This window comes from Cygnus olor, chromosome 1 (assembly GCF_009769625.2).
Source record: "Cygnus olor isolate bCygOlo1 chromosome 1, bCygOlo1.pri.v2, whole genome shotgun sequence".
Taxonomy (NCBI): Eukaryota; Metazoa; Chordata; class Aves; order Anseriformes; family Anatidae; genus Cygnus; species Cygnus olor.
This window is the reverse complement of record NC_049169.1, coordinates 188182505-188207746: the sequence shown is the minus strand read 5'-3', so window position 1 is coordinate 188207746 and position 25242 is coordinate 188182505. Positions and strand designations below refer to the sequence as shown.

The following is a 25242-nucleotide window of genomic DNA, read 5'->3' as shown; positions in this document are numbered from 1 at the left end:
AGGTGGTGTGGTTAGCTTATGGCTTAGTGCTCAGCTTGTTTCCAGAAATTAAATCAGTAAACAGTTGAAAGAAAATAAGGTGAAGGATATGAATTAGAAACTGTTTGCTGAATGGTGATGAAGAGCTCACTTTAAATTCACGGTGCAATTTTTTTTTAAAAAAACTTCTTTTCTTCTTTCACAGGAAAGATGATAAAGATTATGCTTTAAAGCAAATAGAAGGTACTGGAATTTCTATGTCTGCATGCAGAGAAATAGCAGTAAGTAACATAAGTTCTTTCTACTAGCAAACAGATTTATTAAAAGTGTTGATTTGAGTGCATGCTGTTTTTGTTGGCTGAATCATGTTACTCTACTATGGGTGCTATATTTTCATTATGGAGCTATAAAACAAGTACAAATGGCATGGAAGATTTTGCACCTGTTACACTTGCTATCTAAAATGACTGGTTTTAAGTTAGAATTTACTGCCTGCCTCAGCACAGATTAAATGCAGCAGTTTAAAAACATGATTAGAGTCAGTGGTTTGAATTACTTAATCTGACTTTTGCATTAGTGCTTCAGTTATTTTCCTAAAGAGGTTAATTCTTACCGGCTCAATGATTAAAACGTGTTGGGTTCTATTTAAATGAAGATTTCAAATCAAACAGGCATCATCATTGCCTCACGGGCTGTAATATACCCATGAATATTAGTCATAAATTTTCCTAGATTATTCAGGTTTATATTTTTATATTTCATGTTGTTAGAAAAACATGAATAAGCAGCTGTGGTTTGTGACAAGTTTGCAGAGAAACTGAAACTCGATGGGTAAAGCCAGTATGTAGAAGGTTCTGGTTAACTACTGTATATTCTTATTTTGTGGCGGTGCTTGGGTTTATTTATCTTGAAATGTTTCAGCTGAAATTGATGAATTAGGAAAGGAAATAACCATAACTCATGTGTTTGAGTAAGTGTTTCAAACCCATAGTCTTGAAGGATTTAAAACTAGTAGATCTACTGCAATTTCATTTTTGATTGAAGAGCGTATCAGGATTTCAGACACTGTTGAATTCAAGTTGGCTTTGATTTCAAACAATTTAGTCCCTGAAATGAGTGAGGTGAAAAAATGAAATGAAACAATATTCTTCAGGAGTAGGTAATTTAGCAGTGTTTGAAAGCTGAGCCTTTTTGCCATGCTAGATAGACATCCACATGGAACTGAAGGAGCTGAAAACAGGGCCTTAAATTTGGAATATCCCAGCCATTTTGGCAGTAACTTTCCAAATATTGTGACTTCCTCAGGGTGAATGCTTTTGGAAAGTGTCAGCTACCATTTCAGAGGGATTCGCGAGAACATTTTATTTGTATTTTTTGCGGTGATTTCCCTGAAGAGTTTAAAAGAATTTATTCTACTTGAAGCTGGCAGGAGAAGCTTGTTAGGGAGGTGTCTCTCTTTGCTCTGGGAAAGATCCTTACTCAATTTGTATCTATTAAAAGAGAATTACTAATTTGGCTGACAGTCAGAAATGACTTGGCCTCTTTGCATAGCTTGAGGACTGCTGTGTAATCATTGCTCTAGGGCAGCAGGGTCCCCCGTAGTGATAAAAGAGGGCCAAGAAGCAGGGAAGCTTCCTCCTTGCTCTGAGCTGCTGCAGCTGTAGCATTGCACCCTTTGAAGAGAACAGCAGTACAACTCACAGCCTGTGGTGGGAGAGTGGTAGAAGTGAAAGAAGGGCAATGTTCTGAAAGCACCAAAGGCACAGTGAAGGTGGGCTGAGAGTGGAGTGGAGCCCAAAAGCAGGTGTAGAGAGAGAAAGTCAAAGTAGACTGCAACTGCTCTTGGCTTTGCTTCCAGTTTTGCTTCCAGGCTTCAGCTGCTGATGTGGCTGAGTTCTCCTGCAGTTAAATTATTAACCATGGATTTTAGTGTTTGATTTTTTTTCCTTACTGTTCTTGTGATGCTTTTTTTTTTGAAGGTAAGAAGGAATATTTCCCCCAAAATTCATTGTTCCTCTTGTTTTAATTCCACTAAATATATGTATTTTTTCCATTCCTGTGAATTAATATTGTAAAGAAAATCAGGAACTTCATATAGAGATGAGCCAATTAGCCAAGAGTAATACCTATATTGTTTATATTGATTATATGAGTAGCGTATATATGAAAATGCTACTGAGTTAATTGCAGTGTTGTACCGTAAAATGTAATCTGTACATTTAATTAATAAATTTAATAAATTTGTGTGGTAGTACTTAAAATTCAAGACTGGATACCAGACTTTGTAACAATGTGGTCTAGACTGTCCTGATGAGGCCTTTTTTTTTTTTTTACATGTGTGGTTATATTGAGGAGAGGTAGATGACTTGCATTGTGTGAGATGTATTGCTTTCAGTTTCTCTGGAGAGCTGAAGTTCTTGTATTTTAGCCAGATTTTCTGGCAAGAATGCAGTTTGATAAAAATCAAAGTGAAACTCTTGTTTTTACAGCTATACAATCTTGTCTTGTTTTATGATGACTATCTTCAGTTCAGGAATGTTGAGTAACCTATATGTTTAAAAATGCCCCTGACCTACTTTTCAGAGGCTGAGAAGTGACAGTGTCAACTTTTCAGAAAAATAAAATAATTGAGCTACAGCAGTGAAAAGAGCTGTGAACCAGGGCAGTGACATGAGGTGAAATGGCTGACTTGGTTATGGGATGAGCTCAACCTCTACAGGTATATGAAGCTCTTGCATTTTAGTACTGGCTGCAGCCTGAGAATTTAGACCTTATGTTCATGAACCTGACTCATTACTTATTCTGTTTAAATAAGAGGGTTTTTTAATGCTTTTACGTAAACTAGTTGTTAGATTTTTTTTTTCTGATTATGCTAATTGAGTGTCTTTAATGTTAAGGTAGTAGTAGTTCCATAGCCTTCCTTATTTTCCCCCATTCATCCACCATATTAAGCATTTGTGAATCCTGCCTCACGCAGAGACTTTTAGCTGAACGTTTGTCTGCTTTTGTTCTTTATAGAAGTGCATGCTGCCTGGGCTTCCTGATACCTTTTCTATGACATGTGCCTTCACTTTCAAGAATTAAGTGGGCACTAAAAGCTGCATGCTCACCATACCAAGAGTTAGATTTGTGTTAGGTGGGACAGTAGAGGTTTAGCACGGTGAGATGTGTATAAAAATGCGTAGCACAAAAGCCCAATCCCTCAATTCTTAGGTCTGTGCTTTAATCACGAGGAAGAATGTTCTTCAAACCTATCTACCTGGAATAATATGGCAAATGTATGTCACAATTGACAAAGTAGGAGAATTTTTTGAGGCTGTAGCAAACTGTAGTAGTTAACCAGGCTTCATGTAGTTTCAAGCTTATGATTTTGGTTTGAGAAGTTTCCTGTGCAGGAGACCTAGGTTTTAAAGTAATCATAGAATGGCTTGGGTTGGAAGAGACAACTAGGTAATCTAACTCCAATCCCCTGCCATGGGCAGGGACACCTCCCACCAGACCAGGTTGCTCAAAGCCCCATCCAGCCTGGCCTTGAACACCTCCAGGGATGGGGCAGCCACAGCTTCTCTGGGCAGCCTGTGCCAGGGCCTCACCACCCTCTGAGGAAAGAATCTCCTCCTAATGTCTAGTGTAAATCTATCCTCTTTTAGTTTAAGACCTCTCCCTTGTTGTATCGTTATCTACCTGAGTAAAGAACCCTTCTTCATCTTTTTTTATAAGTCCCCTTTAAGAATTGAAAGGTTGCAACAAGGTCTCCCCGGAGCCCTCTCTTCTGCAGGCTGAACATCCTCAGCTCTTTCAGCCTGTCCTCATAGGAGAGGTGCTCCAGCCCTCTGATCATTTTCATGGCCGCCCTCTGGACCCGCTCTAACAGCCCCACATCCTTCTTGTGCTGGGGGCCCCAGCCCTGGACGCAGCACTCCAGGTGGGGCCTCACAAGGGCAGAGCAGAGGGGCACAATCCCCTCCCTCCACCCGCTGCCCACCCCTCTGTTGGTGCAGCCCAGGACGCAGCTGGCCTTCTGGGCTGCAGGCACACGCTGCTGGCTTGTGTCGAGCCTTTCATCCTCAAATCAAATTACTTTCTGACACCTCTCTTATGGAGGTATGTGACCCATTCGGAATAAAGGATCACTTAGGATATTCACAGGACATTATGCACTGTCCAAACACATAACCTGTTACCAGTGAAGTGTGTTCGAGAGCTTTGATATTTACTATTTATTTTTTGTTGGTCAGCATTTTTAATTCCATTGTAGCAGGTTTGCAAATACTTCAGTTGCCTACACTTTCTTTGTGAGGTGTGAGTTTTTTCATCTTTTTGCAGGACTTGTTTTGCTTTTTTACCTCATGGTTTGGTTGATGGAAGTACTCCCAAAATGGTTGTTAGCATGTAAAAACACCATGTATCATATTTTTATATGATAATACTGGTTTATGACTTGGATCTGAAGAGGATATTTGTTTAGTGGCAGACATTTTCAGTGATAGGAGTGCTGAATGGGACAAAGCAGAGCTGGGGTGGAGGATGCTATGCTCTTTCCTGATTGCCTGTTGTTCTTAGAGCACCACAGCCAGCTTTTACGAGTTAGAACAGCCTCGAGACTAATGGATCTGGGACAGAAAATTACAGAACAATAACTAGCTGGCTTCTTTGTTTCCATTCTTTAGGTCTGCCTTGGAGGCATTTGAGTGTTTTTGGGATTTTGTGGTGTTGTGTTAAAACAAATGCAGGCTGTTATCACAAAAGGTGATACTCGTAGTGTTGGATCTATTAGTAATGTGGCTGCAGGATAAGTTCCTTCATCTGGACCCAGTGGAAAATTAAGTGTTGTTAGTTTTCTGTTGTGTGAGCAAGCCGAATTGAACCATCCTTGAGTTGTGCTGTGGCTCAAAGTGACTCACGGGAAGTGGTAGGAACGTGCAGGGGTGGTTTGGGTAGAATGGGAGCTTGCAAATTGTTGTTCACGTGGGAGTGTTGACAAAAGGAAAGCTGTTTTCTTTCCCCAAGGCAGGAGGCTCAGGGCCCAGTACAGCCCTGCTGCTGCCCTTTCCTGAAAAACACACCCTCTGCAGCCATCCTGCTCGTGTCCACAGCTGCTTGGTCACCCTGTCCTTCAGCTCCTGTGTTGGAAGGCGGCAGAGAAGTAAAACAGACAGATAAAGCAGATGTCCTGTGCCCCAGGTGGGTGAGAAGGGAGCCCAGGTGCCATTTAGTTAGTGGCCTTCACAGAGTTGACCTCAGTGGAGGCTGCTGCACGGGTTGGTCCTCCTCACACGACAGGCCTCCTGGGTGACAAGGAACATGGTGCTGCATACCTCAGGCCTCTTCCCCTCTGCCAGTGTGGGGATGAAAGAAAGGCTTAGGGGCTTTTTCTAGAGTCAGTCTGAGCTAGACCAAGGACTGTGAAGCAGCACACAGCGATTGGAGGGACCCCATGAGGCAGAAGCTGAAACCTAATGACTCCAGGATTCACCCTCCTAATCATCTTCCCCTGGGAAAGGACCAAGCGATTGTCCCAGTGGGTGGAAGAGATGCAGCACCTCACGTTTCTTGTCTGAGTGCTGACAACTTGCGACCCAGGCCTGCTCTGAGTAGATCATGTTCAGAGCAAGGACCCATGCTGCAGTGAGATGGCCTCTGCTGTGGTTTTGTGATATGCAATGAGGAACAATTTGTGGGTGCAGGTTCCTCACGTTATGTATGGGTGGCTGTCCTGTTCCTTCCACATTAGCAGTGGAAGCACTCTCCTGCAAGACAAAATACAGAAATTACTTAGGTGAGTACAATCCTCGTGTTAGAAGAGAAGTACTGGTTTTCTTGGCAAGCCTTCCATGTGGTGAGAAGCAGCAAGGTACTGAGGAATACAGATGTTAAATGTGACTCCATGTGACCAGACTAACAACTCTCAAATGCTTTAATAGTAGTATGGTATATATGCAAACAGCATTCTTGAAACATTTTGTATAAAGGGAGGGTAGTAGTAGGTTTAGTTCTGTTGAAGTGGGATTAAAATATTGAATAAATGAGAGAAATCGTAATCCTTAGGAATTGTAATAGTTTCTGTGAACATCAAAATCTGCAGAGCTTGACAGTGCTCATGTCAGGAGGATTCTTCATCCACCTCCTTACGTTCAGAGAACCTTCAGGAACATCTCAGTAACTTCTAATAATTTGAATATGCTTGAACTTGAGATCCTAATAAATACTGACGTCTGTGCGATCATGTAAGACTCACTTCTTTTGGAAACCACAAAAGTCAAATCAGAGTTGTGCGTTTTTTCTCTTGACATTGTGTTGTCAGGCTTCTTTTTAGGACTTGAAAATTTAGGACCTGAAAAACAAAAAACAAAAGGATAAAATAAATCAACAATTTCACAGTTGTAAGTCTGAAGAACTGGAGTTTGAAAAATGTATTGTCAGCTTCATAATAAATTCAGAGTGCGCAGCATTATGACTTTTTCTGTTACTTTGCCTTTGTAAGCTTTCATTTGAACAATTTTGAAAGGAAAACAGCATGTTTTTTCAGTGGATTTTTTTTGTTCTTTTTTAGTAGCGTGGAATGTCTGACTTATGGGAGTATAAAATGAAAATTGTATTTACATTGAAAATAAGATCTGGAATCTAATGGATAGCAGCTAAGCCAACATGGGATTTAACAACTTATGTAATAAATTTGTATTTAGAGTTGAAATTGAAAGTTTAAAGTACTTGAGTAAAGGTACATTTTTGAAAGGAAACTAAGAATAACTATGTAAACTTTAAAAAAAAATTTACTTAAGGAATGTAGAATTAGATGATACTTCTGGAGTTGTCATATTCTATTTCTTCAGACAAGCCAAGTGCACCTTCAGAATTAGCAAAGTACAAGTTAGGCTTGTAAGGAAAAAAATCTCTGAAGGGAGACAACCTCATTCTAGTCTGTAAATATTATTCAACCTTTAAGCCAAAATTAATCATGACTTAAGATTCATTTGTACTTGTGATAATATTGTCAGTTAGAATAGCTGCTCTTAGTTTTGTTTTGTTTTTTATATAGTGTTTCTTTCTCTGGCTTTGTTTTTTGCAGGCTATAAAGATTTTGGTTGTTTGTCTCCTGTCCTGCTGTAGGCAGGAGAACAGAGCTTGTTGGCTTGGGCTTTCTTTGCCCTGTTGTAGTTGGAATTCGACTTCACTGAATTGGCTGGAATTGTGTGTAGTATTTCAGGTGATGTCTTAGTAAGCTTGTACTCATCTATTCTAGCAGTTGTTCCACTGTTTTTTATCTGGTACAGAATGACAAAATCTTAGTGCTGTCCTGGTCTGAAAATTGCCTGTCTTTCTCAATGACTCGCAGTCTGCTTTTTCTTCCAGCCCCTTTTCGTCTGTTTACATCTTAAGTTGTGGCGTGACTACAAATGTACAATTTGCTCGGTGCTCGGTCAGTTAGTGGGACTGAGCCTTTTTGAGGCGTGAGATGATTGGATTTTCAATTTATGCCATCAAACTGGCAAGATGACATCATAGTGATTTTTGCTTAACTGAAGGTTTCGATTGATATTTGCATGCTGCTTTATGTCTAGCCAGCTTTCTCATTGCCCTCTGCTTTAGGGGAAAAGTGTTGTGTAGCTCTTACAGGAAGGCAGTGAGTGCAAGGAGTGACCTTATCTAACCTTGTCTCAACCTACCTCAAGCCCTGAGAAGGGCCTTGAGAGAACCTGTACTTGTTTATTGAAGTAGATATGGCAGTATTGCAACATTGAGCAATTCACCACATATAGTAGCAAGCATCACAAGTGGAGGTGGAATGGCATTGTCAGTAAAGCTAGAAATTCTCACTTCTGGAAAGAATGCACTCATTCAGTACAGTCTCCTGGCTCATGAGAGGTGTCTGTAGTGATGGTGAGCTGTGCTGCAAATGTGTGAATGTCACCAGTGGAAGGAGATCTCCACGTTCATGGAGACTTGTGCTGAGTACAGCTTGTATTTGATATGAAGGTAGTTATTGTAGTGTCCCTGAGCAAGAACAGGTTTGTAATGATAGTGTGGTAGCTTGCCAGGTTGTGTTAATGCAACCATTGATTATTTAATAATGTCCCATCTTACCTGTGTTTTGCCCTTGTCCATGAAGCAATTCCACAATTTAATGTGTTTTCAGGGCACTTCCAGTTATTGCCCCTCATCTGCCCCATGACTGTGGAATGAGTATTTCTGCATTTGGAAAGAGAGAGAGGAAAATCGTAGTGAAGGCCCAAGCCTTGGGCATGTAGGGATGCTGGTTCCTTTGCTGTGTCTTGAGCAATGTTTATGAAAACAAGGGAAAGCCTAAATGGGAGCAACGTGGGGTTTGACGCTCAGATCAAACCGGATGTATCAGCAGCAGCATCAGTTGTATATCTGTATTTCTCGAAGGTGAACTAGGTCTCCCTACCGAATTCAAGAGAAACCTTTTTGTCTGTGGAAATTATCTCGAATCATCATGTGAAATGCAGATGAAAAGGACAGTAATTTACTGAGGGCCAAGTGGACAATTTCTCTTTCTCCTTGTGTTCTGTAGAACCGAACTAGGGTAGAGAAGAAGGTACCAGAGTCACTAGGCCAAGAAGTGGCTTTTGTCATTAGCAGGCACCTCACTGGTGGCGTGCTGTTTCTTGCAGTCTGCTTTTTCTTCAGTGAGCTCTGTCAGCTGCTGGACACGAGGAGAGTCATCTGGTAGGAAAGGCATGTGGCATGTGGGCTGGAGAGGCCTGTTTTTGGAGGGTGAGGTTGCTGGAAGTGTTGTTTACAGCCCACATGATGTTATCTGCATGAGCTCTTTCTGTCCTGCAGGCAGCATTTGTGTTTATTGCTCTGTGTTGACTCTGTCCTGGAGCGTTTCAGCCTTTCCAAGACAGTGACTCAGGGATCATCTGTCATCATTGCAGCAATCATTTCCTTATTCCGATGGTTTTGCTGATGTATATTAGCCATCCTCTTCACTGGAATGCATGTGGCCATTTAGCTTTGACCAAACACATCGGTTTTTAAAGCAGGCTTGAAGAATATGTAGCTTACAGCTATTCGGCATAAAAGACAAAGGTAAAAAAACAGCAGAAATGATAAACTGAGGACACAGATGCATGAATCATAACAAACAGCTGATACCAGTGGCAATAACAAAGGCCAGAACTCTTAAAACACTGGGCTGCAAAAGGAACCATCATATCATGTTTGGTTTGATGTGAGGAAATTGGGTTTTTAAAGTGGGAAATAGCTGCTACACAGGGAACAAGGAGTAGGGTGGTCTTGAAATGGGACAGAAAAGGGTGAAAGGGGGGCTCCACTTATTTTCTGGAGCCATGACTATTGTCTTCCTCCTTTACTGAGGAGCAGTCTGTATCCGGATATAAAGGAATTAGAGTGCTGGTACAGGTGTGTCATCAGAGCACAGAAAATACACTAAAATTTTGGTTTGGGACACGTAGTTGCTGCACTGTCACGGAATGTTTGACATAGATTTGAGCTAGCACTGTGAATTTATACTGAATCTACAAGTAGTCCTTTTGGCTCTAGGGAGTGGACTTGATGATCTGAGAGGTCCTTTCTAACCTAAACAATTCTATGATTTTATAACATCATCCCCTGCTAAGAGGCTGGCTTCTACCTTTGGTCTCTGCTGCACTAAGTCTGCCTGAGATGGAGTTAATTTCTTCCTAGCAGCCAGTGTGGTGGTATGTTTTGGATTTGTGACTACAATAGTGTTTGATAACACACCACGGTGTTGACTGCACTTGCATAGCATCAGGGCTTGCTTTTTTTTCTTTGCCCCTGCAGTGAGTAGGCTGAGGGTGGGCAAGAGGCTGGGAGGGGACACACCAGGGACAGCTGAGCCAGACTGACAGACACGGATATTTTATGCCCTGTAACATCCTGCTCAGCAGTAAAAACTGAGGAACAAGGGATATGAGGGAGATGGCCATTGCTGGGAGACTGTCTGCACATCAGTCTATTTATGGGAGGTGGTGAGTGGTTGCTTTTGCTTTACTTTTTTCATCATTCCTTCACTTATTGATCTATCTTAACCCAAAAGTTTTCTCACTTGTACTCTTCCTCATTTCTCCCCCATTCTTCTGGGGCTTAGCTGCTAGCCGGGGTAAACCCACCACCAATGCCTCCGATCAGCAGTTAACAAAAAACTGCAAATAGTATTTCTAGTTTATTTTTATACTCACCCATGGTAGGAATTGCAGGTATTTACAGAATTCTACACTTGTTCTTTCAGATCATGCCTTGAAATTCCTCTACGTAATTAAAAAAAAACCTTAAGATAATAAGTTAAACATGCTGAAACTATCGCCTTCTGTACTGATCTTTGATGTTTCCTTGTCTCCTCAATTCTGGCTTTGTTTTGTCTCATACTTGAGATAAATCTGTGTGGAGCTCAGTACTCTTACTTGCTCAAGAAATACCACGCTGAAGCCTCTGGTCAGTGAGTAGGAGTGGGAATCTGCCTCAGATGAAATGGAAAAGGAGGACACAAACATATGCAAGCATACATATTTTTACAAGCATACATATTTTTACTATCTCGGTAGCAGCTAAAATGTTAGCATGTGTGACTAAGGTATCAGTAGAAAGGAACTTGTTATCTTGTTCCCTCTGTGCAACAGGATAATTCTGTATCTTTATATTAGATTCAATCTCAACATACTAATTTTCCATTTTATATTCAAATGCTAATTTGAATTGTCCTTGGCTTTTCTAAAAAAAAGCTAGCCATTGCTTTTGTTAAAAACGTTGTAACTTCTGGTAGACCTAACTGTCCCATTTGCCGTCCCCGAGCTGGCAAACAGTTCTTGTAGTTGTGGGTATCCACTCTTGAAAAAAGCCTTTAGAAGTATCTCAGCAAACTATTCTCTTTTTTTAGCAACCGTGTCAGTACAGTGAAATTGTGAGATGAACAGGAGAGCTCGAATACTCATTCAGTCTGCATTCAGTTCTTGTGCGATGCCCGTTATGTTTTCCTTTTGGTGATGATTAAATCTACAGTTTCTAAAGCTGCTGAGCTGATTTAATGGCTCGCTGCTGCCGAAAAGTTCTTGCTCGGAGCTGTGTTGTGTCCCTCTGCTGCTGCTGGGTCTGCTGGTAGTGCCGTGAGTCACTGCAGCACAGGAACTCAGCAGCAAATTATCGCCTTTGTGTGTCTGGGTTAGTTTTCTCCTGAAGTGCTGAGCTGTTTACCCTCGGCTTCTGGAAGTGCCAGAACTGGTGTACGTTGTGGGAGGGAGTTCGGACCTTCTTCACTTGGTGCCATTGACCTTTCAGAGCAGCTGGCTCTGTCTGAAGAAGCACATCTTCCTTTAGCTGACTGCATTGACACGTTCTACATGAGTCATCCAATTGAGCCTTGAATGACTGCATCCAAAATGCAGGTTTTCCAAGATAATTGGGAGCCAGGAGAAAATTGATGCACCAAAATGGCTTTGTCAGAGATCAGAGCCTATAGGAAAGGGCAGATGCCACAGCTGGCTGTTTATGGAGTTGTCTCAATCCTGCAAATAGTGAGGTTTATTGAGCCTTAAACTTTTAAGAAATAAATGGAAGTGAATGCCCTAAGGGGGTTATGACTTGCTCTCAGCTTTGGTTTTAAACTAGTGACTGGGTCTGTCATTTAAAAAAAAGTGCTCTTTTGTGTCTTGCAAATTTCAACTTAGCATATTTGTATTGTATAATATGTAGCAAATAGTATTAAAGTATTCATCTTTCAGCTCTTCCACAGCTCTGGATGTGTGGATATAATTGTGGACTTTCTTTATTTTGCAGTTGCTGCGGGAGCTCAAGCATCCAAATGTCATTTCTCTGCAAAAAGTGTTTCTTTCTCATGCTGACAGGAAGGTGTGGCTTCTCTTTGACTACGCTGAGCATGACCTCTGGGTAAGGTGAATTATTTGTTGATAACAGGCATAGTTTTATTTACAGAAAAGACACGAGGTCAGGAAAGACGGTATAGTTTTTCACCCAGAATGTTTTTTGGAAACTCTTTCAGTACTGAAGGAAAAGCAATGGAAAATGTTAGGCAAGCACACAACACAGTTAACCTGTGACCTCTTACAGAAGATAAAATCTGCATTCAGCACTTGGTAGCTAAAAATCTAGTTAAATGCGGATATAACCCTTCACTACAGCTAAACTAAAGCATGTGGGGAGAATGTAATTGGTTATGCAGGTGGATTGCCTTTGAAAAATTGCAAACATATTGGCTGAATAGGGTAGTCTGGAACTTTGCTTACACTGCATGTCATCAGTGAATAAATGAAGTGAGTGTAATGCCACTGAATATAATTGAAACTTCATTCATGTGTTCCAGTGGAAAGAACTTGTTTTTCAACTCATTTTCTGAAATTTCATGTATTTGTGAGGAAGGCTGTTCATTCCTAATTACAAGATACAGCTTTAAGCTATAAACATGTTGGAGGCCGAGTAAATTTGTTTTAAGATATATATCTTTTTCCTCTGTTAACTTCATATTTGTAACCTCAACATCCATTTAAAATGCTTAAAAAAAAAATAAAGCAGCATTGTAAAGAATGCAAAATCCCATGTAACCTCTACTTTCCTGAAAAAGAAAGGTGTTTGTGTTTATCAGAATTAAATTTGATACTCCTTCTGAGCATTACTTGCAGTGGAACAAAGAGTAGAATATTAACTTTGAAAGATATTAAGATGATTCAGATTAAAGGGTATAACAGAGGCAATTTGAAATGACATGGAGTTCTTGAGGTGTGTGTTTGTGTAAGACTCATGCATTACAAATCATGAGTTGGTTTCTCCTCTGCATGGAGGTTGGACAGACAGCTAAGGTGTACAAATCAAATTAAAACTAGTTTCTTTTGAAAGTTCTATTACTTGAAGTTGGGATTCATTCAGGTATTTGATTTGAATTAAGTTAAATGTCTTGGATGTTCTTACTAGTTATGTTGAGTTTTTATTCCCAAAATAAAATTGGAACAAAGTTATCACGCAGCTGAAATGTTGACATTTTCTAAAGGTTGATTTAGAAAAATAAATAAAATTTTGAGGAAGTGGTTTGGTTTTTCAAGTGCAGAAAAACCAAGCGTGTTATTCTTCTCACTGCTCCCTCCCATATTTATATGTTAAGTTAGAGAAGATTAGGATCACATGAATTATTTTTTAATTCCAAAATATGCTGCAAGGCTCTTGTGTTAGGATGATATGTCTAGTAGTGACCTGTCATTGCTTGTATTTTTAAATTTCTGCATTGCTTCATACTTGGCCAAAATCGCTGTAGAAGCACTCCTGTTAATGAAACACTGGCTTATATATCAGTAACTTAAGAACAGCCCCCACTTTTCATCTTCGTTGGCATGCACACTTGTGTATAAATGTGGGAGCTGCTCAGCTGTACCTGTTTCTGGTTGTTGCTGTACCTGGCTGAGAGTGATGTAGGCAGCATGGTCGTGCTGTGTCAGTGCCTGGGAGAGCTGTTTGTGGGCTCAGTTCTCTGGTGCTGAGCACCACCACTGCAGCAGGTCCCTAGCAAGGCTGGGGAAAGGGCCCAGTGCATTAGAACAGGAATAGAAAGGTCTGGGAGAGCCATCTATATTTCCATATGTGCAGCTTTCCTTTTTCCTGCCGCTGGAGGTTCACATCTTTGTGGGCGCTACATGAGGAATGACATTGGCTTTGGAGTCGGTGGAAGTGGGAGGTGAGAGGAGATGAGGCTTGTGGCTTAGGCTAAGAATTGCCTGTGGGATGCCAGCTTCCAAGGAGGTCGAATAGTCAGGTACCTAACTGGCAGCTGGAACATGAAACTTCCTGGGAGTCTAGGAAATGGAGAGGACCTTCCTCAGTAGGATGATGTTGTGGTAGGAGTGCAGTGCCAGGTTTTGTTTGGGCAGGGTGGGCAGGGCTGTTTAAATCATCACATTAGGTGTAAACCATCACAAGAGTGTGAATGTGTCCAAAAGTTTCTTCTAGAAGCGCTCGCTCTCAGAAACACGGAAACGGTTACCGTTACTGACACAACTTTTGCTATGGCATAAGTGCTAGTGGCACCTGGGATTTGAGTGCTAGAGGGAAGTATTTTCTTGGACTCTTCCTTGCTACTACTAGACAATATTGCTTGTGTATACAGTCAAAATTGTGAAAGTTTTTTTCTGTGGCTTGGAGGCTGATGTTAAGATGGACAGGCTTGTAGCTTTGCTCTGTCAACAGCTTCTCTTTGGTGTGATGCTTAAGGGTACGGTAAATGGAAGCCTAGGTTCATGCCTTGTTTAATTTAAAACTCCTAACATCATTTCCATGAATTCTTCTGGCATTAGAGCTGCAATGTTACAGTGTCGTGGCAGCAGGAGAAAACCTAAAAGCAAGATGATATAGGAGTTGGGTAATTTACTTTTAATTCTGTGCTGTGATGTACAAGACATCAGCCTCAAACGAATATATCCCCCAGAACCTCTAAACCCTTAGAGATCAGTGATCTGCAAGGGAATTTGCTTTGACAAGCTAATTTTTGAGAGATTCGCCTGGGATAGTGTTCATTTTACCTCATAGTATTAATTTTCTAATACTTAAGATACATGTTTCTCATTGGGAAAATGAACGATGAAAGTTTGCAAAAGCTAAGACATGTACATAAGGAACTGCTGGCAATATTTTTGTGTAATGCTGTAGTTTAAAAAAAAAAGCAAACATTTTCTTTATTTTGATTTCTTTTTCCCCTTTACAGCATATAATCAAGTTTCACAGGGCTTCTAAAGCAAACAAGAAACCAGTTCAGTTACCTCGGGGAATGGTGAAGTCACTGTTATATCAGATCCTAGATGGTATTCACTACCTGCATGCTAACTGGGTGTTGCACAGGGATTTGGTAAGTTGATCTGCAGTGGGTTTTAGCACTGGGATGACTGAGGGCAGGGATTATTATTATTATTTTTTTAACCCCTGGGAAACCAAAACCTTTGTGCTAAGGGCAAGTGACCGTTGTTTTAAAAATAAAAATGCTGTTTTTACAGTGGTCAGCCAGCCCTGTCTAGGAGAGCAAGTTTTAAAAGCCTGCTGTGATCAAATATGCTTAATGGAAGTGAAGTGTGTCAGATGGCTGGTTTACTTTTTTGATTTTTCTGAAACTATTTTTGAATGTGTTCATTTAAATATCAGGCATGTTGAAGTATAGAATATGCCTCTGGTGGTATGACTGCAGGCCTCAGAAATAAATACTGCATGTGTGTAGGTGTGAGAAAGGATGATTGGCTGCAAGAGCTGCTGAAATAAAAACTGAAAGAATAATGCCTAAAACTATCAGTTTTACTTAAGAAGGTAACTTTTCAAGGCCATTATGTTCTCATAGTATGTATAATCTAGCAGAAATACAGCCATGACAACTTCTGAAGGCTTCTGCAAATAAACTCATGTTTATCCTAACTACAGTGTAAGCAAAAAAAAATTGAACTTGAGCTACTGTTTCTTAACCAACAAATTCTGTTGAATGTTTAAAAATGGGAAATCTAACCAATTCTTAGATATTTGCCTCTGAAATATGCCCACAGCTTTTTTTTGCATATGACAATGTTCTGTCATCTTAAAATCAGGTAGCTTTCTTGACCCAGTTGTTTATAGCTCTTACTCTGATAGCATTTTTTTTAAATATAGTATACTATATACAATACTTCTAATTAATGAAATTTCATTAGTACATGACAGTATCATTAGTCTGACCTGTCATTCCCATAAGTCGGTATTACCAGTGCTATTCTATGGTTGGTGTAATAAATCTGTCTTCCTTACTGCTCTTTAAGAATCACATTTTCTTTGAAATATCTTTAATAGTGTTCCTTGAAATGTAGTCAATGACTAGTTATTTGTCTTCTATTTTCATGCCTAATAAATGCTTTTACAGAGTGCCAGTCTCTGTTTAAACTGATGGTAAAACATTTGTCTTTGAAAAATAATAACACTTTCAGAACTGGAATAAAAGGAAGCTTTGTTTTATTGCAACAATTGTATGGATATTGCTTCTAACTTGCTCCTGGTTTTAGAAATCGAACAAAAGACTCAGCACTAAGAAAAAGTCAAAAAGCTTGTGGTGGCTTTGTCATGACTTGAGAAATAGTGGAGCAAAATGTAAAATACAAGTACATAGTATGTTACTGCTTAGACACTTGGTTTTAAACCAAAATGTGATGTCTTACTCTAATTACATGCCCGCAACCGTACTCTTCAGTATATTTTTGAGGCATACGGAAAACAAATGACCTGTCATCAAGAATCTGAATTTTCTGGTATTTTACTTCCTACAGCTTCAGAAAATTTATGAGCTTAAGCATTTAAAGTATGAGTATAATTGAGTGAAAAAACTAATGCATGTTAACTGGATGGCTCAGGAGATTGGTAATTTATTACAGAGCCTTTCACATCTAGGTCTGTAGCTGAAATAGTTTGTTGGCAACAGCCAGAAACAATTACCATCTCATTTTCTGACCTATGTGAAATGAGTTGGTGGTCTCAGTCCAGCAAGCAGCTTTTTTTTTACCAGCAAAAAACCACCATCACAATTGGCTATCTTCTGATAATCCGAGGAGAAAGCAAAAGCTTGAGGTAGAGACTGAGAGGTCATCCCACTGGAAGCTTGTCAAGCCGCGTTGGTGAGAAAGCATATCAAAGCTGTGCAGGGGCTGCATGTGCTGCCTTATTCAGGGAGACTGTGGGGATTGCCAGTTCGAAAATGTTCAGTTTGAGCTCTTTGACTAGTGGAAAATTTGCTGAATTTAGAAGGCACGTATTCAGTGCAGCAGAAGAGACAGAATTGTATGTCAGGTACTTTCTTCATTTTTTCAGGGTCCCTGGGGATAGCTTGAGTGAGTTCTTAGTATTTTGTCTTAGCAAGATGGGCATCTTGGTGCACGGTTGAGTTTGCAAGCTGAGATTTCCCTACAATGTATATATTCCAATGTAAAGCAACTCAAGTTAATGCTTGTGTTGAGATGTGGGTATCTGTTCCAGGATACCTGTAATATTAGCTTTCAGTATTACTGTTCTGTGTTGTCACCAATTTCTACTCCGGACTGGGTGACTGGATAGATTATTCTTCAAATGATGTGTATTTTTCTGTGAACACGCACACTGACATGCAGTTGCTCCAGTAATGTGCTTGCTTTGTTTTCACATGCTAGCTATGTGAATGATGTTGTTTTGGGGGTGAAAGGGAGCTAAAGAATATAGTACTGTGGCAGAAAAATCAGTTCTTTGATACGTCTGTCTCATAAGATAAGGAATTTTTTAAAGGTTAAGAAAGCTCTTTTCTTGGAGAAGTAATTGGCCTGCACTGAAGTGCTACTTTGTAGTGTTTAAGATGCCTTAACGAAGCTAGCATTAGGGTAGGCAAAGTTTTGAAGGTGAAGATCTTTCTGATTTTTGTAACCAGGAATAGAAGAAAGCATAGAAAAACTCTTCTTGCTAGCATCAACGAGACAGGTAGTGAAACTTAATGATCCCAGCAGCACGTGGCGCTCTGCAGGGATGTGCTGAGGTGACCTGAAGGGATGCCAGTGCTGCAGCTCCGCGTGGGCCAAAGCATGAGAAGCAGTGGAGTCATCAGCCCAGGGGTGAGTCTTCAGCAGGGGCCTCCTTCTCTTCTCCAGTTTCCCTCCGTCACTTAACCAGGACCCTGGCCCCGCAAATGCTTGGTCGCACAGAGCGTGCTACGTATGTGATGAGCTCCCCTGCGCGCTGGGGGAAGCTCGTGCGCTGTAGTACACGGAGGGTTGGAGATGATCAAGGCAAACAAAGGAGTGGAGAAGCTAATGGGTTGCCTTCTCCCTCCTGCTGCTCCGTGGGAAGCTTTTATCTCTCGGGCTCTCCCCTCTCTCGCCTCAGGCTTGTTTGTGAAGGAAGGAGAGCATCCCTACATCAGGAAATGCGCTTTGCCAGCATAGGTGTATCAGCAAAACTCCGACAGCAAAGTGCTTTGACGCAGCTTCTACCAGCAAACCCTGCTGGCAGGAGCACAGCATCCCCTGTGCTCAGGACATCACCTGGCACAGCGCAAGGGCACTGCTTTCCTGTCCCCAGCCTGGGGCTGGGCTTGCTGGCAGCTCCGAGGCACGGAAACATAGGTCTCCAGCAGTAGGGCTTCTTGTGGAGGGGGAGAGGAGCTGATTTTGGCCTCCTAATTGAAAGTAATGTACAAAACTTCTTGAGTCCTGGACAGCTTTTCCAACACGTGCCACCTGCCTGGGTTTCCCTCACGTCCCAGAGCCAGTGTCACAGTGATGCTGAGACGCATGGCTCAACAAAATTTATATCTGGAAGCAGCCAGAACAGAGCCTCAGACCTCTCCAGCTCCTTCATTATTTACTGCATTCTGCTTGCTGACTTACTAGTGTTTTGTCCTGTCCTTGAATCCTGCGTGGATGGAGTCAGAAAAAAAATCCATGTTCCCTGACCAGCAGGCCTTCTTCCTGCAGCACAGGGGAATTTCCCAAGTGCGACAGTTGCTAATATTTATTTGTTTCCTTTAAGTTATCAGCATGATGGGGCTAATTGTAATGTTTCAGGTGCATTAAATCTCAGTTTATGCACTCTTAAACCAGTCAGGGAAGAAAAAAAGCAGGAGTTAGAAAAGCAGAGCACAAATAAATATGAGGCTCCAAAATGAAAGATGATGATGGCACAAATAAAAGGCACACTAATCTGCGCCTACCTTGCTTGTTTATAAAGTGCTACTGTTGTGACAACAAGGTACTAAGGCAAAATGAAGGAGTGGAGTAGCTGAAGAGTTCTCTGCTGTGGCTTAATTAGGCAGGCAGCTATGGCTATATCATCATTGCTTTAATTAGTGGGCACTGCAGGGCCTGTGTGGTGAGATGGTGGGGCAGGCAGGGCTCTGTCCTGTGGGACAGAAGGAGGGACTGCGTGCTCTCCTCTGCTGGTGCTGCGCTCGGGGCACTGAGTGTTATAGCATTTAAATATGACGTTTGACAATAAAAGGACTTGGCTGGTATTCACAACTCATCTGGTATTCAAGATCTGGAGAGCATTTTTCCATAGAGCCCTCCTTGGCAGGTGGAAAAGCCCTTTCGACACCAAGGCTGGGTGTCAATGTTCCAGAGTTGCCTGCAGCTGAGCTGGGGCTGTTGCCTACTCTCAGCATCCTGCATTTCAGGCCATCCTTGGGCTTCCCTCGTAGACTTTTCAGGCCCTCTGGTCCAGGCTCCCCTTGGAATGCAGGCACAGCACAGTCTCGAGCTGGGATAGCTCAGATGCGAGAGCAGCCCAGGGGAGAGGATTTTTTTGTGCCCTGCCTGCAGCAAAGCCTTGGCAGAAACAATGGGCTGATCCAAAGACAAACTCCCCATCCCTGGACCTTTATAAGAAAAGCAGGATTTTTAGGGTCTTGCTTCAGCAAGAGGCTTTGGCCATTTGAGTGCATAGCAGATAAAAAGCAGAGGCTGGGATCTGAGCTGAACCAGCCTCTGTGCTGGCATTACAGTGCCGAGCCAATCAATCTTCATTAGAGTTCACAGCCTCTCTGATCAATCTCATCTTTAAAAATACCAGTGCTCAGGAAGACGTGGGAACTGCTTAATGTTCCTTTGTTATTTTTCAAGTCATTAAAAACAGCACTATTAGCTGCCAAATACTTTCTGTCTTGTTTTGAAGCAGAACAGGTAAGAAGTAGAATGCTAAAAAACAGATTAAAAATGATTAAAAATAAGAGGGTGATGAAACTAAAACTGTTTGCTCTAAAAACATCGCTGTGTTGTGTTGCTGCGGGCATTATATTCATAAGAATGAGAGCCCTGCTACCTGCATCTGTGATGAACTGTGTGTCATTACAGGTGGCTGCTGCATTAAATCTGGAAGGATTGCCTTCTGCTTGTGCAGGAACGAGGCTTTCCTCTTTTGTTGTGCATTGCAAGGTGATTACTGTATAAAGCGGACTCAGGTCAGTTTTGGTGCACGGGTGGGATTTTGGGCACTTGCACATCTCCCTTTCCAAAGAAAGGGAACAGTGAGCTGTCAGCCTGACTGCCTGCTCGGAGCCCAGCTCTTTCCCCAAAATGTCTCCGAGGTCTGCAGGGGTGTCCCTGAGCGTGGCCTGTGCCCTTCTCCCCCTTGCACGTGCTTGGGGTTAGGTGGCACCACATCTACGTGGCTCATGGTGCTTTCCAGATTTGCACTGGCCAGTGCTCTGCTGGCACATGTACGTAGACAAGGGCTGGCTGGCAGGCAGGAAACCCTCTGCATTCATCCGTTCCTTCCTCTGCTGAGGTCTTTGCCCTGGCAGCAGGTTGTATGTCAGCAGTAGGCCTATGGGTAACCGATCCAAAGCCTAATTCTTATCTGAGCCATAAGAAAGATGCTCATATATCTAGCAAGGATTAAAAGAGGTCAAAAAGACCATCTGAAAGCTGTGGCCTTGCCTGTGAGATGACCATGTGGTTTTAGGGTACTTCTGGATGAACAGGCTTTACTTGCAAGCCAGTGAAGTGTTTAGCACTGGTATGGATGAGCCTGGTAGGCACAGAGTGGACCCGAAGGCTAAATGCTTCTCCCACGTGCCTGACAAATCCACATCCAGTAACCACCAAAGGCCATTGCCCCCCGGCCTTCACTCTGTCTTGTGATGGCCAGGCTGGGGCACTCCTTGATTTACTGCGTGTTTTGGCACAGTCCCACCTTGCACCAGGACATGAAGCAAATTTTTATTAGCTCCTTCCCTTTCTACATGGGTCTAACCAAAAGAAACCAATGACAGAGTGTCAAGGGAGGATGGGGGTCCATTCCCATCCCTAGGGGATGTACTTGCAAGAAAAACAAAACCAGTTTTAACCGTGAGAGAAAGCCTAGGTGGATTTTCTTTTAATTTTTTTTTGGGTTAAACATGAATCTGTCACCATATATTTTCTAGGGAGCATTTTCAGGCATGGATGGATGATTCACAGAAGGGCTCAACACCAGGGCAAAAATCATTTCAGTATGTGTAAAGGTATAAGGTTTCTCTTCACCAGGCACACTCAGGCTTTCTTTTCCACTCCCCCTGCTGCCTGTCTTGCCAGGTTGGTGTGGAGCCGAAAGGGAGAAAAGGCTGAAATTAAAAGAGAATTTGGATGCTTCATCAAAGCTTATCCAAACCCCCCTGCTCTGCAGAGCAGGGCAGCAAAGCTGACACTTGTGAAGCTTCACTAGTTAATGCTAGCAATTTCCAACCTCCCCAAACATGAGCAGAGGTCTCCATGTGCTCCAGCTGCAGGCTGGCGGTGCCAGAAGCAAGGTGTGGCCGGTGCGAGGGGCTCCCCATTGCTGGAGGGGCTGGGACGCCTTTACCTGGTGTGGGACCTGCAGCTGCCTCCTGCGAAAATAGTTACACAGACTGGGCTGGGCCTCACATGGGTGATAGCAACGCAGGCACCTGTTCTTCCCTCCTGTAGCATTGCCTGCAAGTGCAGCTCGCTCGGCTAGCTGCCTGGTCATGGACAAGGCTGCATGGTCGTGGCCTGCAGGGAGGGAGGCCCCTGCCCTCCATCGTGAGGGGGCTGAGGGTAAAAGTGAGGAGAAACGGAAATGTCAGGGTGTGGTTGGGCCTCGGGATGCGGGACCTACGCCTCCTACCAGGAATAAACGTCCCAGGAGAGGAAAGGGTGCCTTCATGAGGTGTTGGGACTAGAGGGAATGGCCTCAAGTTGTGCTAGGAGAGCTTTAGGTTGGAAATTGGGAGACATTTCTTCTCAGAAAGAGCAATCAGGTATTGGGATGGGTTGCCCAGGGAGGTGGTGGAGTCACCGTCCCTGGGGGTGTTCAAGGAAAGGTTGGACGTGGTGCTTGGGGACATGGTTTAGTGGGTGACATTGGTGGTAGGATGGTTGGAGCAGATGATCTTGGAGGCCTTTTCCAACCTTAATGGTTCTGTGATTCTGTGTTACACTGATGAGAAGCTAGAGCCTGAGAGCCTGAGCTGGAAGATGTCATGTGGAACAAAGTAGATAAGGCTGGAATTTGCAAGGTTCTGCAGTTTTGCCACCTAACCTAACCCATAAAAGTGGCCTAAAAGAAAGCTGGAGAGGGACTCTATCAGGGAGCGTAGTGATGGAACAAGGAATAATGACTTTGAACAAATGGAGGGGAGATTTAGATTAGATGTGATGTGAGGAAGAAATGCTTCACTCAGAGCACAAAGCGCACGTGGGAATTAGGGCTGAAGATGCACCTTGCTTCTGTTCTTTTCTGTAAAGAATAGAATGAAATTACCTAAAAAACAGTGTTAAAAATAAACCCAGGGCACAGGATGGGAGGTGCAGAGCAGTCCCTGTGGTCAAGGGGCAGCCTTTCTCTCCGGCAAGCCAAATGGCCTGGGGGAGCCAGCCCCAGAAAAGGGGCCCTCAGCCCCCCAGCCCTCCTCCTTCTTCCACGTGAGGGCATCTTCCAGGCCGCTCCCAACACAGCCGCCTTTGGCCACGCATGGGCCACTCCATCACAGAGGCTTGCTGAGGTCACAGTGGCCACCACTGCCCTGCCTTTGCTCCGGGCCCTATAAAACAGGACCCCTGCAGCTGGCCCGCCACTCGCTGAGCTTCTAGGCACTCTGACAGCCGGCTTGTGCGGCAGGAAGAAGAGCCGAAGCAGCAAGGCGAGCGGCAGGCCTCCTCGGTGTGAGGACAGCAATGCAGTCTAAGGAAGCACCGAGCAGGAGTGCGCTTAATAAGAAAGAGACGTGTCATGGGCAGAGGGATCGCGCCTGGGGCACAAGAGACACCAGTGCCCGAGGGACCTCTGGCGCGCAGCCCACAGACACACACAGGCGGTACCACTGGCACCACAGCGATGCGGGGAACAGGCCGCCCCCTGAGGCATACAGTGACAGGGGGCCTGGGCCTAACCATAGGCACAGCTGTGGTGTGGAGCGAAGGTGGGAGCATCAGGCAGACATCTGCGGGGAGCAGAGGTGTGCCTCTCATCCAGAACACAGTGTGGGACCCAGCCATGGCTGTAAAGCAGACAACAGCGTCGAACCCATGTGTGAAAATCAACCGGACAGGGGCATGGGACCTAGGGGTGGAACTGGACGAGTCCCTGGTTCAGCACCCTGGCCTGAAAATATTCCGGACGGGAGGCATCCCGTTTGGGCAGTCCCGGGCAAGGACTGGCTTATCCTTCTGCTAAGCACCGTGGAGCCCATGGAGCTGAATCCACCAGAAGATGTGGAGGAAGCAATGGAAGTGGATCCACCTCGGCCAGATCAGACCTGGGACGACCCCGGCATGTCTTTGCTACCTGCCATCGGGGCGCACCAACAGCGTCGCAGGAGTGCCCGGCCAGCTCCCTAGTCGTCGCTCAGGCTCCATCCCAAGCATTAGCTTGGAGCCGCCAAACACCACGGACATCCCGCAGGCTCACCTGCAAGATGTCCCGGCAATAAAGAACTCTGTTGCCGATTCTCAGGGGTTGTGTGAGTGCTTCTTTCCCATCCCCCAGCCCTTGTGCCAGAGGTGGCATCCCTTCTGCACAGAGCCTCGAGGAAGAGCACAAGAGAGGACCCAGCTTCCTTTGGGCTGCTGCGCTGGGGTGACAGGAGGAGTCCCCGAGGGCCACCATGCGCCTTTAACATTTGTGAAAATAGACTGAGGGGTGCAAATAGCAGTGTGTAAGCAATTATAGGTGGCTAATTTCTTATATTAGGAGTGAGTTTCTATATCTGAGTAATTGGTAACGGCAGACATGGAGAAGGCTGAGGTACTCAGCAACTTCTTTGCCTCCGTCTGCACTGGTCGACGGGCTTCCCAAGTCTTTCATTTCCCTGAACCCGTAGATGGAGGCTAGGGGAGCAAAGTCCCACCCACTGTAAGTGAAGAGCAGGTTTGAGACCACCTGATGGATTTAAACAGGTACAAGTCTGTGGGGCCTGATGACATGAATCCCAGGGTCCTGAGGAAACTGGCTGATGGAGTTGCCAAATCTCTCTCCATCATAGTTGAAAAGTCCTGGCATTCAGGCGATATCCGTGATGAGTGGAAAAATGGAAACATCATGCCCCTACTCTTCAACAATTAGAACAAAGAATTGAACAAAGAGCACTACTCTTCAACAATTAGGAGACATTTCTTCTCAGAAAGAGCAGTCAGGCATTGGGATGGGTTGCCCAGGGAGGTGGTGGAGTCACCGTCCCTGGGGGTGTTCAAGGAAAGGTTGGACGTGGTGCCTGGGGACATGGTTTAGTGGGTGACATTGGTGGTAGGATGGTTGGAGCAGATGATCTTGGAGGCCTTTTCCAACCTTAATGATTCTATGATTATTAAAACCACATTAACTTGGACTGTGAAATGTCTTCATAATGGGAATTGAAGAAATTTAATTCATAAGATTTGTACCAAGTGAGTATGTTGTGTATGAAACAGCAACAACTGCTGGAAGGCAATTATTTTTCATTTCTGGTCACAGTTTGTCTTTTACAAAGCAAACACTTGCAAACCTTAGAAGAAACAGCAAAGAAAGTTAAGTTACTGCTCTTTCACCATTTATATGAAAGCCAATTCACAATTTCTATCAGCGAGGGATACGTTGATTATATTATCTTTGAATAGTGCTATGCTGAAGTAGTTAGCTTTTTTCATGCCTTTGAAACATACCCGTAAAATTTCTCAACCAATAAATGCCATTCCTTTTAAAATTTCTTATTTGACTTGCATATTCTTCAGCTTTTTTTAATTCCATGACTGCGAGCAATTGGAAGCAAATTGTTTATTCATGCTCTGCCTGTAGCAGGAAGGAAATAAGAACACTTCATGTAATTACCACAAAGTGCATCAATTACAGTTTTAATAATATTGTGAATCTAGTTATCAAGAATGCTTGAAACATAGTGCATTTTGCTGACTACGTTTCCTAGTCTTTGTTCTGTTTCACTATATCCAGCTATTGGACTTCTTCCTGTACTCAAAGAGCTTATTCCACACTAAAAATAAACATAAGCAGAAAACTGGCCATAGATCTGTTTTCATCAATCTGCATCCTGAGCAGCAGGAGGAAAGAGAAGGATGGTCTTTGCAGTGTGCTTGGAAGACTTCAACTGCTGGGCTCAAAGTAGAGGTCCCTTTACATGTTACAGCAACTTTTACGCTGTGCCTGTTGACATTGAGAAATGCATCACAATTTAACGTTAGTGCGTGGTGGGGCTGTCCAAACAGGATCTCAGCCAAGAGATGAGCACTCCTCCATTGGTTTTGTGTGGTGACACTAGGATTAGGCTGGGATTTAAGTTGTTTTTGCACAGCAAGTACTTAATGTGCT

At 43.2% G+C, this 25242-nt stretch overlaps 1 protein-coding gene across 4 annotated transcripts in view; it reads left to right on the top strand.

The window, feature by feature from the left end:
- Positions 1 to 25242, top strand: part of CDK8 (cyclin dependent kinase 8) — an 80945-nt gene that overhangs the window by 18865 nt on the left and 36838 nt on the right. For 2 of the 4 annotated variants that reach the window (XM_040543938.1, XM_040543937.1), the window contains exons 2-4: positions 185 to 260; positions 11761 to 11871; positions 14687 to 14827. In XM_040543938.1, coding sequence (XP_040399872.1) covers positions 185 to 260; positions 11761 to 11871; positions 14687 to 14827 — 328 coding nt within the window. Of the gene's footprint in view, positions 1 to 184; positions 261 to 11760; positions 11872 to 14686; positions 14828 to 25242 lie in introns of those variants that run through there. The other 2 variants (XM_040543939.1, XM_040543941.1) reach the window with 2 other exon arrangements.